Source organism: Setaria italica, chromosome II (assembly GCF_000263155.2).
Source record: "Setaria italica strain Yugu1 chromosome II, Setaria_italica_v2.0, whole genome shotgun sequence".
In the NCBI taxonomy this organism is placed as follows: Eukaryota; Viridiplantae; Streptophyta; class Magnoliopsida; order Poales; family Poaceae; genus Setaria; species Setaria italica.
In genome coordinates, this window is record NC_028451.1 from 8,925,272 (window position 1) to 8,940,667 (window position 15,396).

Sequence of the window (15,396 nt, forward strand, 5' to 3'; positions counted from 1 at the left end):
TCAACTTGCAAAAGAATAATCATGTCATCAATTCCCAAACAATATATGATAATTAATCATCTTTATATTGTATTCGTTTCTAGCAAGCTTTAACGGCGACTTGAACAACCTTTACATTGGATTCAGCAGGACAATAATCATGTGGAACAAGTACGAATATAGGCCACTCCCATCTATCCTATTTCTTTACCTGTGATGCGCTATCACAAAGAAAATAGTGACACAAATGAAGTTAAACTGAATATCCCACAAGTTATTCAACAGTTTTGCTTGCAAAGACCCGGATCTAGTAGCAAACATATATAAGATGTAGGGTCAAGAAATAGACGGGATGCTAAAGATTCACTCGAAATAAACACAAAGTGATAGGTTTCAGCAAGTCCATATGGATTCTCTTACAAGTTATTATCTTAAACTAACATGCTTGAGTGCACTGATAAAAAGATGCCACGGGTATGGAAACAAAAGAAAGCATGAAACAACCACTGTAAGAACAGTTATTGATGGCCTTGTTCTTCAGTGTTTAAATTGAACACATCGGAAATTTAGTTTCTGATGTACTCCATGTATAAGTGACACATTAATCAGACTATATTTCATCAAATGGGAAAAAATCATTTTCAAGCATAGTGTTCTCTCGCATCTAATGGAAAAGAAAATCCAGGTTATACCCTTAGATAAATACACGGCCTCGAAATAAAATAAATAGCAACACTCCATGGCAGTTACAGGTAAGAAAAATAGATGTAAGTTTTTTAAACAATTGATTACTGAATATCCCCTGAAGAAAAAAAGAAAACATACTTTGATTGCTCTTAATCCTCGTCTCCTGCCCAGGCTTTGCTTTTCATGCTTTAGTTATTGCACCCTGACCAGCACACAAACCTTAGCTTGATAAAAGTAATCTAGCAAAGAAGGCACCAATCAATCAAATGTGTACCTAGTAGGCAGCTCAACTTTCTAGTAGTACTCAATTCCCCATTTCTGCTCAACAGTAAGAACATAATGGCGCTGAGAGAGATGAGGAAGGGGCTAGTGCGGAGAGGCCCCATCATCGAGCTACAGCAGCCACCGCTTCCTCCTTGTCCCATGGCCTGCCGCTGTCAACAAGACGCAGATAGAGAGGGCGTTGTCAAACATCTTCAGGATGGAAGCAAATGAAACAAGAGAAGCTCCCTGCACCTGATGAGTATGGAGCTAATAAATCAGCACCTAGAACTGCAATTAAAGACATCAACATAGCATCAACAACACATGACATCAATATGCAAAGAAGCGAAAAAAGATTTAGAGACTTGACATGGATAACTAAAATATTTAAGGGTTATATAACCAGCTTGGAATCTTTATCTCTGATTCCTATGGTCCTTGTTGAAAAGCTTGTTCGTATAAGATCTAATTGCAGAGGGAAAATATAGCTAAAATTACTGCAAAGCACAAATTGGTAGTCATACATACCTATAACTATTGCAAAGTACAGTGTAAGGACAATATTCAGTAGGACATAGTTTCCTCATAATGTTGGACAATTTTGTTATGCCTTAATATTTACAATATTTCCACAACAGATAGTTAGAAAATTCAATAGAAAGCTTGAGCAAAGTCGACACCAAATAATTGAATAATATGAATACATCTGCATTGCAACATGCTTATCATCCTATATGATTATCTATACCAAGTAGAAACCTAATTTTTTTTACGGAATAGGCAGATTGGTCTAAGAACCATAATATCTAGTTAACCCCACCACAAGCTTTTGAATTAGTTTGGCCATAGAAAAGAGATTGGAATGAAAAGATGCATCTGAATAAATTTTATTAAACACGACATTGATCAAAATCAATCTTGTAAGCCAGTCAGTACATTGGTAGGATAGCTCCAGACAACATTCATCATTTATGGTTCATTTTGCCTCACAGAACATCTACGATAACACAGTAATCATTTATGGTTCAAGTAATCATCAAACTTGGTAGCAAATAGATGCCAGTAAATGTTTTTGTTTTCAGAAATCATAATAACATCAATATGAGAGAAATTTGAATCACCAGTCACCAATTAAAAAGATTCTACATAAGTGGCTTGACAAAAATGATTTATTCAGGGGGCCATTCGTGAGGACAAATTAATAAAAAAATAGAAGAAATGTACCTGTTGGTTGTCCATCAGGTGCAGGTTGCATCCCCACCACAACCAGTGGTGCCTTAAACTGCAACATACAAATTTTAGAATACAAATCAAAATGATGCTTCAAACGTTACTAAAAGTATGAAAAAGGGAAAGGAAAAAAATGTATCTGAAGAACAAGATTAATGTCAACACAGATGGAGAATAGTAAGATGGGTAGAATACCTACATCAACAAAATTAACACCTGCAGAAATGAAACCTGGAAGAATCGTGAGAGTGTTGATAAATTATGCATGACCCTAAGAGTTTTAAACCTTCCTGTACAGATGTATATGTATGAGAAAGGACTGGAAGTAATTGTTTCAAGTAGAACATAACATAATTTGGTAGTGATTTCACATACAGTTTGAGGATTCTTATCTGAGAAGACCGGCCTGTGAGAATTCAGTAAGTTGTTCTTAGAATTAAGAAGATAGCATTGTGCGGTCATTGTGCAATTCTATAGGCACCAGCAATTCTTGGAACTATATGTGCATATGCATAGTTGCAAAATTGATGTGATTTCTTGGACCTAGTGTATAAAATTCATGTGTGTGTTCCTTTTAGAGTGTCCTATGCAATGCCATTTCTGCTAGAGCTGTGTTTGTAAAGAATGGTAATTATCAAGCTTATTAGTGTCAATTTTTAGCAGTAGGGAGGATATTATTTAAAGTAGATGAATTGCTAAGAATAAACATTATCCCTTGGAGGACAAATTTCTGTTTGGGATCTAAGTAAGGATGGGAGTAATCAAACTGATGGCTGTGCATGAAGGGCCAAAATCAGATGACCTGAGATAGATATAACCTATTAAAATGAAAGGTAATATTCAAGGGATGCAACGATACAGTATTAAAAGTATTTAGATAGTAATTAGAAGTATTAAATATAGACTATTTACAAAACCATTACATAGATGGAGACTAAACAACGAGACGAATCTATTAAGCCTAATTAGTCCATGATTTGACAATGTGCTGCTACAGTAACCATTTGGTAATTATGGATTAATTAGGCTTAATAGATTCGTCTCGCCGTTTAGCCTCCATCTGTGCAATTAGTTTTATAATTAACTCATACTTAGTCCTCCTAATTAGTCTCCGAATATTCGATGTGACACGGACTAAACTTTAACTCGAGGAACCAAACGCTCCCTTAGTTTTTTTAGACTACTTTAGTTTTTTTTAGACTATTAGTTTTTTTTAGACTACTACTAGGATCGTGCTACGGGCATAAAAGATTTCCGGCGCAAATGCATAGAGCACGGGAAACATGGTTTTTTTAGATACATAAGAATCAATTTTATCAGGTTTATAGTCAACATGGTGTGAGATTGTTGAAGTAATGAAATGGTCGTGAACAGTCTATAACCAACAGCCATGACAAAAGGAAAGTAATTGCTTGCTTGTGTCAACACACTTGTAATAGAAAATAATATAAATAACATATCTGCTCTTACTTCATACAAATAAGTGGTCACAGAATAGATACAGGGTCTCGGTGTCTTGGTGACACATAGTTGAATAAAACAAACGTTCACAAATATGTATACAAACAACCATTCTACTATACACATCTGCAAAAGAAACAGACTTGCACCCAAGCATCTACTCCCTCCGTTTCAAATTGCAGGTCGGAGGGAACAAATGGCACTTGTCCTTATAAGTAGTACACATCACCTGACTACGGGGGATACAATACAGTAATAGAAGTATTCATCAGAGCATTCAACATTGAACTCAAAAATTTAGAAATGTTGTCAGTGTGAATCCTTCAATCAAAAATTTAGAAATGTTGTCAGTGTGAATCCTTCAATCAATCTAATAAAGATGAGCTGTACACCCAAGTACGACTTATCTTCAGATTATATAAAGCACACTGAAAGCAAGTTCCAGATGCCCTTGTAAATGCATACACTTTTCACTTAGGAATATAGAATAAATGAAGGCAGAATAATTTAACAGAGAAATCAGCATTGCTAAACAATGCAGTACGCGATTAGCTCATTGCTGAGAGAACCTGCTCCTATTTTGGATACGGACATTGGAATAGTACTACAAATGCTTTATATCTCATTAAAACAAATAGAATTTTTCTCTAGTATTTGTAAAAATATGGAAATTGCATACTTCAAGAAATGCAAGAAACATTTACAAAGGTACATACATTCTTCTCTGGAAGGGCACATCTAGTCTTCTGTCTATCTCTTTTCTTGATTCTGCATATTTCTGAAGTCGAGCGAATGCAGAAACTGTTCTCTGAATTTCATTTTGATGGCCCACCTCCAATGCAGCCAGCTTACTTCTGACTTCTTCCTGAAGAACAAACATCATAGATGATGAAGAGGTTTTTAAAAAGATAAACAATGGGGTTCCAAAAATAGTCAATGCTGTTCTATCAACCAAGGAAAATAATGTCATCAGTGAACCTAGTGCCCTAACATGGTGTAAGGAAACACAACACATGTATAAGTGCTATTGCTACTAAAGTATGATGATAAGTAAATTACAATATGAAATGTCTTATGTTTCAAAACAATTTTCAGATCAATTCACCAAGTCTTACATCCACTTGATGCCTGCTCATCTTTGCACATCTGGAACATGCTCCTGTCCTCGTCACACATCTAAACACGCATATACAGTTCAGCATGGCGTCCTGCTCCATTGTCCCAGTTGCCCGTGGCCATCCAGCACACCGAAGAGTAACATGAAGGATGCCCATTTGTGAGTCTCTTCAGCTTGAGGAGAATTCCAATGACTGTTGCATAGGTCAGGCTCATTGATTCAAGCCAACAGTACAAAAATGAGACAAAGGGAAGGAAAATCCAAGGTTAAAACGCAGAGCTACTAAACTATTAGAGGTAAAGCTTGTCTATTGGGCTAACCCTAGAGGGTAGCTATATAGTAGTCATACATGGGCCTTATTGGGCCATAATACACACATACTCCAACACTCCCCCGCAGTCTGAACTACCGACGCAGCGGAGTTGCAGACTGGACATGAAAAGAAGGACACACACACGAGCCCCCCCACAGACGCAACTAGCCACAGGTGATGTTGAGGCTGGAGCGAAACTCGGTGAAGGCAGGTGACGGGAGGCCCTTGGTGAAGATGTCAGCAAACTGAGAGGTGGTCGGGACGTGGAGGATCCGAACATCGCCGATGGCGACCCGATCCCGGACGAAGTGAAGGTCAATCTCCACATGCTTGGTCCGCTGGTGCTGAACAGGGTTGGTGGAGAGGTACACCGCACTGACGTTGTCGCAGTAGACAAGAGTGCTCCGGGAAGAAGGAGTGTGGAGCTCGGCAAGGAGCTGCCGAAGCCATGATGCCTCGGTCACGCCGTTAGCGACAGCGCGGTACTCCGCCTCGGCACTGGAGCGGGAGACCACCGGCTGACGCTTGGACGACCAGGACACCAGGTTGCCGCCCAAAAAGACGGCGTAGCCGGAGGTAGAGCGCCGAGTGTCCGGACACCCGGCCCAGTCAGCGTCGGTGTAGACAACGCGCTCAGTGGAGGGAGACCTGTGAAGGAGGAGGCCGTAGTCCACAGTGCCCCGGAGGTAACGGAGTAGGCGCTTGAGAGCAGTGAGATGGGGCTCCCTGGGATCATGCATGTGGAGGCAAATCTGCTGAACTGCATAAGTGATATCTGGCCTGGTGAAAGTGAGGTACTGAAGGGCCCCAGCCAGACTCCGGTACGCAGTAGCATCTGTCACAGGAGTGCGTCGGCCTCTGACAACTTGGCCTGAGTGTCAACTGGAGTGGAGCAGGGCTTGCAGTCAGTCATCCCAGCTCGCTCCAGGATATCAAGAGTATACTGCCGCTGGTGAAGGAAGAGGCTAGCCGGACGAGGCTCAACGGTGACCCCGAGAAAGTGATGGAGCATACCCAGATCCTTCATAGCAAACTCCTGCTGAAGTGAGGTGATGATCCGCCGTAGGAGGGACGGACTCGAGGCAGTGAGGACAATATCATCAACATAGAGCAGCAGATAAGCAGTCTCAGCACCATGGTGATAGATAAACAGCGAAGTATCGGACTTGGCCTCCACAAAACCCAGCGTCAGTAGGTAGGCAGCAAACCGCGAATACCAAGCTCGAGGGGCCTGCTTGAGGCCATAGAGTGACTTGTTGAGCCGGCAGACCATATCAGGCCGAGAAGAGTCAACAAAACCCGCTGGCTGGCTACAGTAAACTCTCTCAGTCAGAGTACCGTGCAGGAAGGCGTTCTTGACGTCGAGCTGATGCACGGGCCAGGAGCGGGAGAGAGCCAGTGAGAGAACAGTCCGGACGGTAGCTGGCTTGACCACCGGACTGAACGTCTCGTCGTAGTCGACACCAGGGCGCTGAGTGAAACCCCGGAGAACCCAGCGAGCCTTGTACCGATCGAGGGTACCATCAGCCCGCCGCTTGTGTGTCCAGATCCACTTGCCGGTGACGACGTTGGAGCCAGGCGGACGGGGCACCAGGTCCCAAGTCTGGTTGGCGAGGAGCGCCGCGTACTCTTCTTCCATCGCGCGGCGCCAGTGAGGGTCCGACAGGGCGCCGCGGACGGAGGAGGGTACAGGAGAAACCTGCGGTGCACCGGGCATCGCTGAAAGAGCCCGAAGCTACAGGGTACCAGCCGCATGTCGCGTCACCATAGGGTGAACATGACGCGGGTGCCGGTGTAGGAGAGGCGGATGGTACACCGACGGCGTGACACGGGCAGTCGAGGCCGGCGGAGGTGGTGGTGTAGGCGTCGCCGGCGGAGAAGAGTCCACAGGCGATGACCGAGGCGGCGACAGCGGTGGCGTGGCCGGCTGCAGGTGCAGGGGAGCCGGCCGCGCCCGGCGCTGGTAGACGCGCACGGGCTGCGCGAACCGGGCAGCAGGTGCTGCGGGCGGTGCCTCCGGTCCCGCGCAGGGCGAAGGGGTAGAGGCAGCACCAGAGGTTGGCGCCGTCGGACCCGCGCTGGGCGTAGGGTCAGGGGCAGCACCAGTGGTCGTCGAGCCCGGTGAAAACCATGGCGGAGCAGTACCTGCAGGACACAACGGCAGCGGTGGCTGGTCCACCGGGTCAGTGGGAAACAGGGAGGAGAGATCAGGGTCGGAGGTGGAAGGAGGTGGGGAGGTGGTGGAGTAAGGGAAGACGGACTCGTCAAACACCACGTGGCGAGAGATGAGGACCCGCCGAGAGGAGAGGTCAAAGCAACGGTACCCCTTGTGATCCGGGGAGTACCCGAGGAAGACGCACTGAGTCGAACGGGGAGCCAGCTTATGAGGAGCGATGGCAGTGGTGTTAGGATAACACGCACACCCGAAGACCCGAAGGTGATCGTAGCGGGAGGAGGTACCGAAAAGAGCGTGGTGTGAAGTGGGAGCGGGGCAGGCAACGGAAGGTAGTCGGTTAAGGAGATAGGTGGAGGTGTGAAGACTCTCAGCCCAGAAGGGGGCAGGGAGAGAAGACTGGAACAGAAGAGAGCGCATGGTGTCGTTCGTGGTACGAATCATGCGTTCAGCCTTACCGTTCTGGGAGGAGGTATAGGGACATGACATGCGGAGGTGCACGCCGTGAGAGAGGAAGAAGGCACGGGAGGTGGTGTTATCAAACTCGCGGCCGTTGTCACATTGAACGGCCTTGATGGTGAGGCCGAACTGAGTGGACACCCAAGCGAAGAAGTGGAGAAGCGTGGGGAAAGCATCAGACTTGGCACGCAAGGGAAAAGTCCAAGAATAATGAGAGAAATCATCAACCACAACAAGATAGTACTTATAGCCAGAAATGCTCAGAACAGGCGATGTCCATAGGTCGCAATGTACAAGATCAAACACATGGGTCGCATGTGAAGAGGAGGTAGGAAATGGAAGGCGAACATGACGGCCCAGTTGGCACGCCTGACACAGGTGCTCATCATGAGCCCGAGTACATGGTATGTCGGAACTACGACTAAGCTGTGTCAGGACATCACGGCCAGGATGACCAAGACGTCGGTGCCATGTAGTGGAAGAAGTTGTGGCGGCAAAAGCAGCTGAAGAAGCGGAGGGCGAAGCGGAAGAAGTGGACGCAGGAAACCGGAGGGAGTAAAGGGGCCCGGTGCTGTCACATCGGAGAAGAGGTCGCCGGGTAGCCAAATCCTTCACGGTAAGACCAGAGGAGTCAAATTCAACAGAACAGGAATTGTCAGTGGTAAAACGGCGAATAGAAAGAAGGTTGTGAACCATGGAGGGAGCAACAAGAACATCAGAAACCCGAAAAGAACCGGGAGTGTGAGCGGTACCCACGGAAGTGACAGGAAGACAAGAGCCATTTGCAACCATGATGGACGAAGGGTGGGAGGAAGAAGGAGGGTGAACGGAAGAGAGTATACCAGGGTCGGGTGTAGTATGGAAAGTGGCACCCGAGTCGGCGATCCAGTCCTAGCCGACTGGAGGAGTCAGGGTCATGGTGCCGAAAGAGCGTGCCAAGGCTGTCGGGTCCCACCCGACAGGCCCAGGCGAGGCCCCGGGAGGGGAGCCCACGGCGACGCAAACGGAGCAGCCGGGACAGCGCCAGCGAGCATGGCGGTCGGTGGATGAGGCTCGCCTCCGGTGGCCTGGAAGGGCCACATAGAGATGCGCCCTGACCATGGGTTGGCAAAGGACGGCCAGGGAGAGCCCCGTGGAGGCGCCGGTGTGCCCGCCGGTGTGCCCCCACCGCGCCCCCCACCGCGGCGACGGCGGCCACCACGGCCCCCCCACCCCCGCTCGGCCCAGGAGGAGGAGGACCAAGAAGGGACGACGGTGGCGAAGCGGAGGGACGTGGCGTAGGAGTCACGGCAAGAGCGGTCGAGGAAGACGAGAAGCCCGACGTGGGAAGGGACCCAGGCTGGATGCCCTGAGTAAGCTCCTCCATGACAAGGTCATCACGGATCTGCAGGAAAGTGGGGAAGGGCCGCTGTCGGGTGATCCAGGTGCGGAGGTGGGCGTAGCGCTCGTTGAGGCCGCGAAGAACGTTGAGAACCAAGATCCGGTCCTCCACGGCCCAGCCAAGATCACCGAGGGAGTCCGCCATGGTCTTCATCTTCCGGCAGAACTCGCCAACGGAGAGGTCGCCCTGGACGAAGGTGCGGAAGCTCGCATCGAGACGAAGGGCCCGGGCTTCGGCGTTGCCCAGGAACTGGCTCTCGAGCGCCAGCCAGGCCCGGCGGGCGGTGGTGTCGGGGGTGCCGCGGACAAGGTCGTGGAGGTCGAGGGAGATGGTCCCCAGGATCCACGACATGACGATGCTGTTGAGGCGAACCCACGCAGCTGTCCGGGCCGCAGGGAAGGTGTCGGTGAGGACATGGTCGTCGAGGGCGTAGCGGCGGAGAATGAGCAGCACCATGTCCCGCCAACGGGCGTAGGAGGTCGACTCAGGGTCGAGGACGACGGGGACCAAGCTCTTGATGTTCTGAACGCCCCCGGCCTGGTAGTGTAGCTGCGCGACAAGTGGATCGACCGGGTCGTTCCAGGCCACCACAGGCGGACGGGGAGCACCGGAACCGGAGGAGGTGGCAGTGCTGTCGTGGGACACCGGGTGGGCGAGGAGCTGCTCCGCCTCGGCGATCTGACGGGCCAAGACGTCGGCCGCATCACGCTCGCGGTCCCAGGTCAGGGCTGCTGCGCGCAGGCGTGCCTGACCCTCGGCAGCAGCAGCCCGGGCGACGACGAGGGCCGCAGCGAGAGTCACCTCGGGAGGTCCTGCTGCGTGTAGGGGCAGAGGTGGCAGAGGAGGCGGTGCGGGGAAAGGGAGGCGAGCGTGCCCCCCCCCTCGCCCGCTGGAACGCCAGGGGCAGCAGGAGCAGGACCGCCCGCACGCCCGTCAGGACCACCCGCGGCCTGGTGGAGGGCGGCGGCGGCGGCGGCGGGATCCCCGCCCGCGCGCCCGCCGGCGCCCGCGAGGAGAGCCGCGGCGGCGGCGGCTGCGGGATCCGCATCGGCGGGATCCCCGCCCGCCCGCCCGCCCGCGCCCGCGCGGCGAGCCGCAGCGGCGGCGGCGGCGGCGTGGCCCGCGCCGGGGGACCGGCGACGGCAGCCAGCGCCGTAGCCGCAGCCGCAGGAGGCCGGCCCGAGGCGATTTGCGCCCATGTGGAAGGAAGGGAGGGGAAGGAGGAGAGAGGAGGGGGAAGAGGGTCGCCGGCCATGGCGCCGGCGGCCGGCGGCGGCGGCAGCCAGGCACCAGAAACCCTAACCTAGGCTGATACCATATTAGAGGTAAAGCTTGTCTATTGGGCTAACCCTAGAGGGTAGCTATATAGTAGTCATACATGGGCCTTATTGGGCCATAATACACACATACTCCAACATAAACAATTATATACACTAAACTGAAGTTTATTTTTCTGAGAGACATTGTGGCTCACCTGGTAAAAGACTTGGGAATTGCAATAATGTATTATAGATATATTTTCATTATTAGTCGATCACACAAGTAACAGATACATTTTTTCTTCAAGAAGGAAATTAAGTTATATTTTCCAAAATCATACCAGCAATGCCTCAAATAAAATCTGATGCAGCAACACAATGCAGAAAAAATAACAGTTACGTATGGGTTAACCGGAGCTGCTTATTTACTTCAAACTCATTAGATCGGTAAATTGGCAAGCTAGCCATTCCCTTGGTGTATGTTTTTTTTTTAAAACACAATATAATGTTAGTGGAAAGACCAACCTCATATGGAATACCTTTTGCTATATAAAGGCAGTGCATGACCATGTGCAAGGCAATAATAGAAATAAAGGTAAATATCATATTACATGTTCTAAATATTTAAAGAAAGTTTTCTGGGAACAAGAACCATTTCTTCATCCTCCAATGCTAGAAGCCTAGAACCCTTTTATGATTCCTCATCAGGAGAGGAAGTCTACAAGGGAAAGATGCTGAATGCCCCAACAGGAAGGTGAAAGAAATTTTCAAAGTATTCAGGACAGAAAATCCTATAAGCATTGTCAATTTGTCCAAAGAGTGCACTTCAAGTTTGTTAATCCATTTCTACAGTTCAGTAAATTATCTTTTTTGACATAAAAAGTAGATGCTTATCCATTTTGTTTTAAAATAGCAAAGAGTAACTTGTCATAGAAAGAAAGAAAAAAGGGTGAGGAACCAACATACACAGTAGGTAACTATTTGACATGAATGTTGAACTGACCTGAATAGGCTCCACAACAAGAGCAAGCGCTGTCAGAAAAGACAGAAAACCTTCAGCATCAAAGGATGTGCCTGAAACAACCATTGACCCAGCACAGAGCACAAGCAGGCCTCCAATGTATGTTGCTCGAACAGCCTGAGGTATGAGAGTCTTCATTTTCTTCTTATCCAAATTATTTTTTAGATTGTCACGAGCTAACTTTTGGAATCTCAATATCTCCTTGAGTTCCCCATTGTTTGCCTTCACAGTGAGCATCGATGGAACTACCAAAAAAGAAGATGACTAAAGTTGTAGTCAGATGTGGATTTTCTTTTTTGGTATGTGAGCGAACAATTGCTACTAAACCAGACATCGTTGAGATAGGCTGTGAGCATGGCAAGGCTGAGATGCGCCTCCTTGGACATTTGACGAAGTCGTTTACCAAGACTTGCTATGACAGCGCACATGCATGGAATTACCTGTTCACACAATGTACAAAGAAAATTGACAGCAAAGATAGAAGTGACTGTGAAACAACAATGTGAACTGTGAGCTTGGTTACCATTGCTGCAAGCAATGAGAGCATGGGATCGATTGTCACCATCTGAGTACCCATTGTTATCAACTGCAAGCTTGTCGGCACAATTGTCTGTGTCAAAATTAGTAGTCAGAATCAATGCATGTGTAGTGTACCATTTGTTGGTACAACTGCGGTGAGGCTGCCTGTTACCATTACAGTAGCCAAAATGCGGTGTGTTATTTCGAGATGTACCATTCATTGGTACATCATCTTGAAAGATGTAGAAGTATCAATCAAATTTGGTGAAAAACCAGCCGATTAATGGCGGGGGGTCTCCGGAAAACACAGATCAAGAAAGTTTGAAATTTTCAATCAGGGGGTGTTTGGATCCCTGGGCTAAACTTTAATCCCGTCACATCGAATGTTTAGATACTAATTAGGAGTATTAAACATAGACTATTTACAAAACCCATTGCACAGATGGAGGCTAAACGGCGAGATGAATCTATTAAGCCTAATTAGTCCATGATTTGACAATGTGCTGCTACAGTAACCATTTGCTAATGATGGATTAATTAGGCTTAATAGATTCGTCTCGCCGTTTAGCTTCCATCTGTCTAATTAGTTTTATAATTAACTCATATTTAGTCCTCCTAATTAGCCTTCGAGTATTTAATATGACACGGACTGAACTTTAGCTCTAGGATCCAAACGCCTGCTCAAGGCCACATCTAATCAGCAAACATACTGACTGCTAGGCGGGCATTTCCTCGAACAGCTAACCTACATACTATGGAACTTACAAGCATCTAGCAACCTACTATTACCTACCTATTTAAGCATGAATTTCCACGAACGATTGTTGCTCTCTAAACTCTAAAGTGAGTCGATCGGCAACAAAACCACTAAACCAGGGACGAATGCAATCTCACATATTGAGCACGGAGAACACAGCATCCGCGACGTCGTCCGCCTCGTCGGCGATCCGGTGCGCGAGGTCGCCTGCAGCCACCCCTCCTCTGCCCTCGAAGAACGCGAGGTCGCGCTCCAGGAGCCGCGCGAAGGCGCGCTCCCGCAGCCGCCCCGCCGCCCGCAGCGCCGCCTCCTTTCTTCAGGGCTGCAACAGGAAGGCCATGAATCAGCGAATAGCGAGGCCCGCATCCTCTCTTCCATGTCCCCCAGCCGGGTCGAGGATTCGGCGCAGGTGGGGCCTGAACCGCCTCCGGCGTCGGTGCTGCCCAGCCGTCCGCTCGCTCCCCCAGTCCATCTGGGCATGGATGGGTGGCGCCTCCTTCGGGTTGTCGACGCCGAAGAAGGGACCACCGCCGCAACAGTAGCTTTTCCCCGTTGTCGCCACCTTCACGAGCTACAACCGCCTCCGCCGCCACCGTCGACCGAGGAGAGGAGGAGGAGGGCGGTCGTCGGCGGCGGCGCAGGGCGACCGAGGAGTGGCGGCGGTGGCGGCGCAGGGAGACCGAGCCGAGGAGGAACGGCGGCGAAGCAGGGCGAGCGAGCCGAGGAGAGGAGGATTGCGGGCGGCGGCGGCGATGCAGGGCAAGCGAGGAGGAGTAGGCGAGCGAGCGGAAGATCGGAGGGCGTACGAAGTTTTTCTTTGGTTTTTTTAGAGTAGAGAAGTACAGAAGTAGAGACTAGAAACAGGGCTGAAAAGGAAAACAAAACAACTCCCTTGCCAGATGCGCTATCCAACTGACTCAGCGCGGCGCGCCGCCCCTCGCCGCGCCATGGCCCCGCCGCCGTCTCTCCTCGCGAAGACTTCCCTCCTCCTCCTCCTCATACTCGTCCTGTATTCCTGGCTCTCGCCGGGCGCCGCGGCGTCGTCGTCGTCATCGGCCCTCGGTGGCGACCTCCTCGGCACGGCACGCGCGCCGGGTTTCGCGACGTGGCTGCGCGGCGTGCGGCGGCGCATCCACGAGCGCCCCGAGCTGGCCTTCCAGGAGCACCGCACCAGCGAGCTCGTCCGCGCCGAGCTCGACGCGATCGGCGTGCCGTACGTGTGGCCCGTCGCGCAGACCGGCGTCGTGGCGACCATCGCTGGCGGCGGCGGCGGCGGCGGCGATGGGCCCGTCGTCGCGCTCCGGGCGGACATGGACGCGCTCCCCTTGCAGGTCCGTGACTTTCTCGATTGGGAGTATTTTGGTTGTTGGATGGAGCACGCGGTTCGTACTATTGGATTCCAACTGGTTTCTTGGCACAAAGATAAAGTTCTGCTTATCCTTTCATCTGTTAGTCTTTTCAAGTGTGCTTAGGTTCGGCTTGTGAATTTTTTTACAAATAACTTGATCAATTACCAGAATTTTCACTGTTCGAGTGGGTGACTGCCTCTGTTTTGATGAAAATCCATCAAAACTGCAACAATCAATTCGATTGGACAGCTGATACGATTGAACCTTGATCTTTTTTTTAATAATACGGTATAAGTAGTAATATCTGCACATGAACTTCTTACCCAGAGTCTGACATGGCACTCTTTGATATACCACCATAATACACTCACCATATAGAGTATAGTCTTATAATGTGAATTGACATAGCCAGCGGCACTTGCTAAAAGTTTAGTAACGATCAAAAGCGCAAACTTTTAAACTTATGAAAATATCCATAAGTTCCATTATTAGTCAACATCAGAATATTTGGAAATACAAATTAAATTGGAATTTTGAGTGTACATATCAGGACTTGTTTTTTTTACTGGGCAACTAGCTCCATGTAAATCTTTTATGCCTCCTCTGACTACCTCAAGCCACTGAGCTGCACTTGCACGGGGCTTCAAACAAACAAAAAGCAACAAATTAAAGATACCAGGAAAGAAGAGAGTTGATGTCATGATAGTGAAGGAATGTTAGGAGTAGCTGTCACACACGTATCAATGACAAACCAGATTCATATACAAGGAGAAGCTGCCTAACGCCGTGCCCATTTGGGGTTGAGTAGTCGTGCACTTCCTCTTCTCCTAAAATGAGCAGTCACAAACTCAACTGCCGAGATAGTGCTCCACGTAACTGATCCAACGACGACTGGTGTACTATCCTTGATGTGGCCTCACCAATGCAAAAGACTTGGTTTATGGGTAGGGTTAGTTTTTTTTTCAAGTGGTAAAACACTACTAGAAAAATAGCCTTTTGTCCCGAGCCTCAGTACCGGTTGCATTTTGGTCCGATACTAATATGAGCATTAGTACTGGGCTAACAGATAGTCCTTGAGGAGCCATCCGTGACCCCTTTAGTACCGGGTGGGGGCTCCATCTGGTACTAAAGTGCCTCCACCCGCCGACCTCCGCTTCTTATCCATCTTCATCCCCCGGCCCCATCCCGATCTATCTCTCTCTCCTCTCTCACTCTTCCTCACCCGACCAACCTCCTCCTTCCTTAGCTTCCTCCTCCTCCTCTGCCTCCTCTCACTCTTCCTCACCTAGCGACGGCTGGCGGCGGGATGGAGGTGGAGGGGTGGCGGCGGGTGGAGCAGCAGTGACGACGATGGCGAAAGCGACGAGCGGAGGGCCGCGTGTAGGTGGATAGGGTGGAGGTAGAGTGGGTGGGTGGAGGCGGAAGTG

General features: G+C 49.2%; 1 protein-coding gene, 1 long non-coding RNA gene and 1 other non-coding gene across 4 annotated transcripts in view; 1 reads left to right on the forward strand and 2 right to left on the reverse strand.

The window, feature by feature from the left end:
• Positions 1 to 1,129: 1,129 nt before the first annotated feature.
• On the reverse strand, positions 1,130 to 2,481 carry LOC111256481. Its single transcript, XR_002676585.1, has 3 exons — positions 2,360 to 2,481; positions 2,155 to 2,212; positions 1,130 to 1,218 (listed from the first exon to the last, which is right to left on the reverse strand). It is a non-coding gene; the product is annotated as an uncharacterized LOC111256481 (long non-coding RNA).
• Positions 2,482 to 4,018: 1,537 nt separating this feature from the next.
• LOC105913735 lies at positions 4,019 to 5,181 on the reverse strand. The gene is made up of 2 exons (XR_002676391.1): positions 4,737 to 5,181; positions 4,019 to 4,486 (listed from the first exon to the last, which is right to left on the reverse strand). It is a non-coding gene; the product is annotated as an uncharacterized LOC105913735 (transcript).
• An 8,177-nt stretch (positions 5,182 to 13,358) lies between these two features.
• The window catches only part of LOC101773990 (IAA-amino acid hydrolase ILR1-like 9), a 7,099-nt gene continuing 5,061 nt past the window's right edge, over positions 13,359 to 15,396 (forward strand). For both annotated transcript variants that reach the window (XR_002676390.1, XM_004955860.4), the window contains exon 1: positions 13,359 to 13,951. Coding sequence is in view for 1 of the 2 variants with exons in the window: in XM_004955860.4 (XP_004955917.1) it covers positions 13,520 to 13,951 (432 nt within the window). In the remaining variant the exon portion in view is untranslated. The remainder of the gene's footprint in view (positions 13,952 to 15,396) is intronic.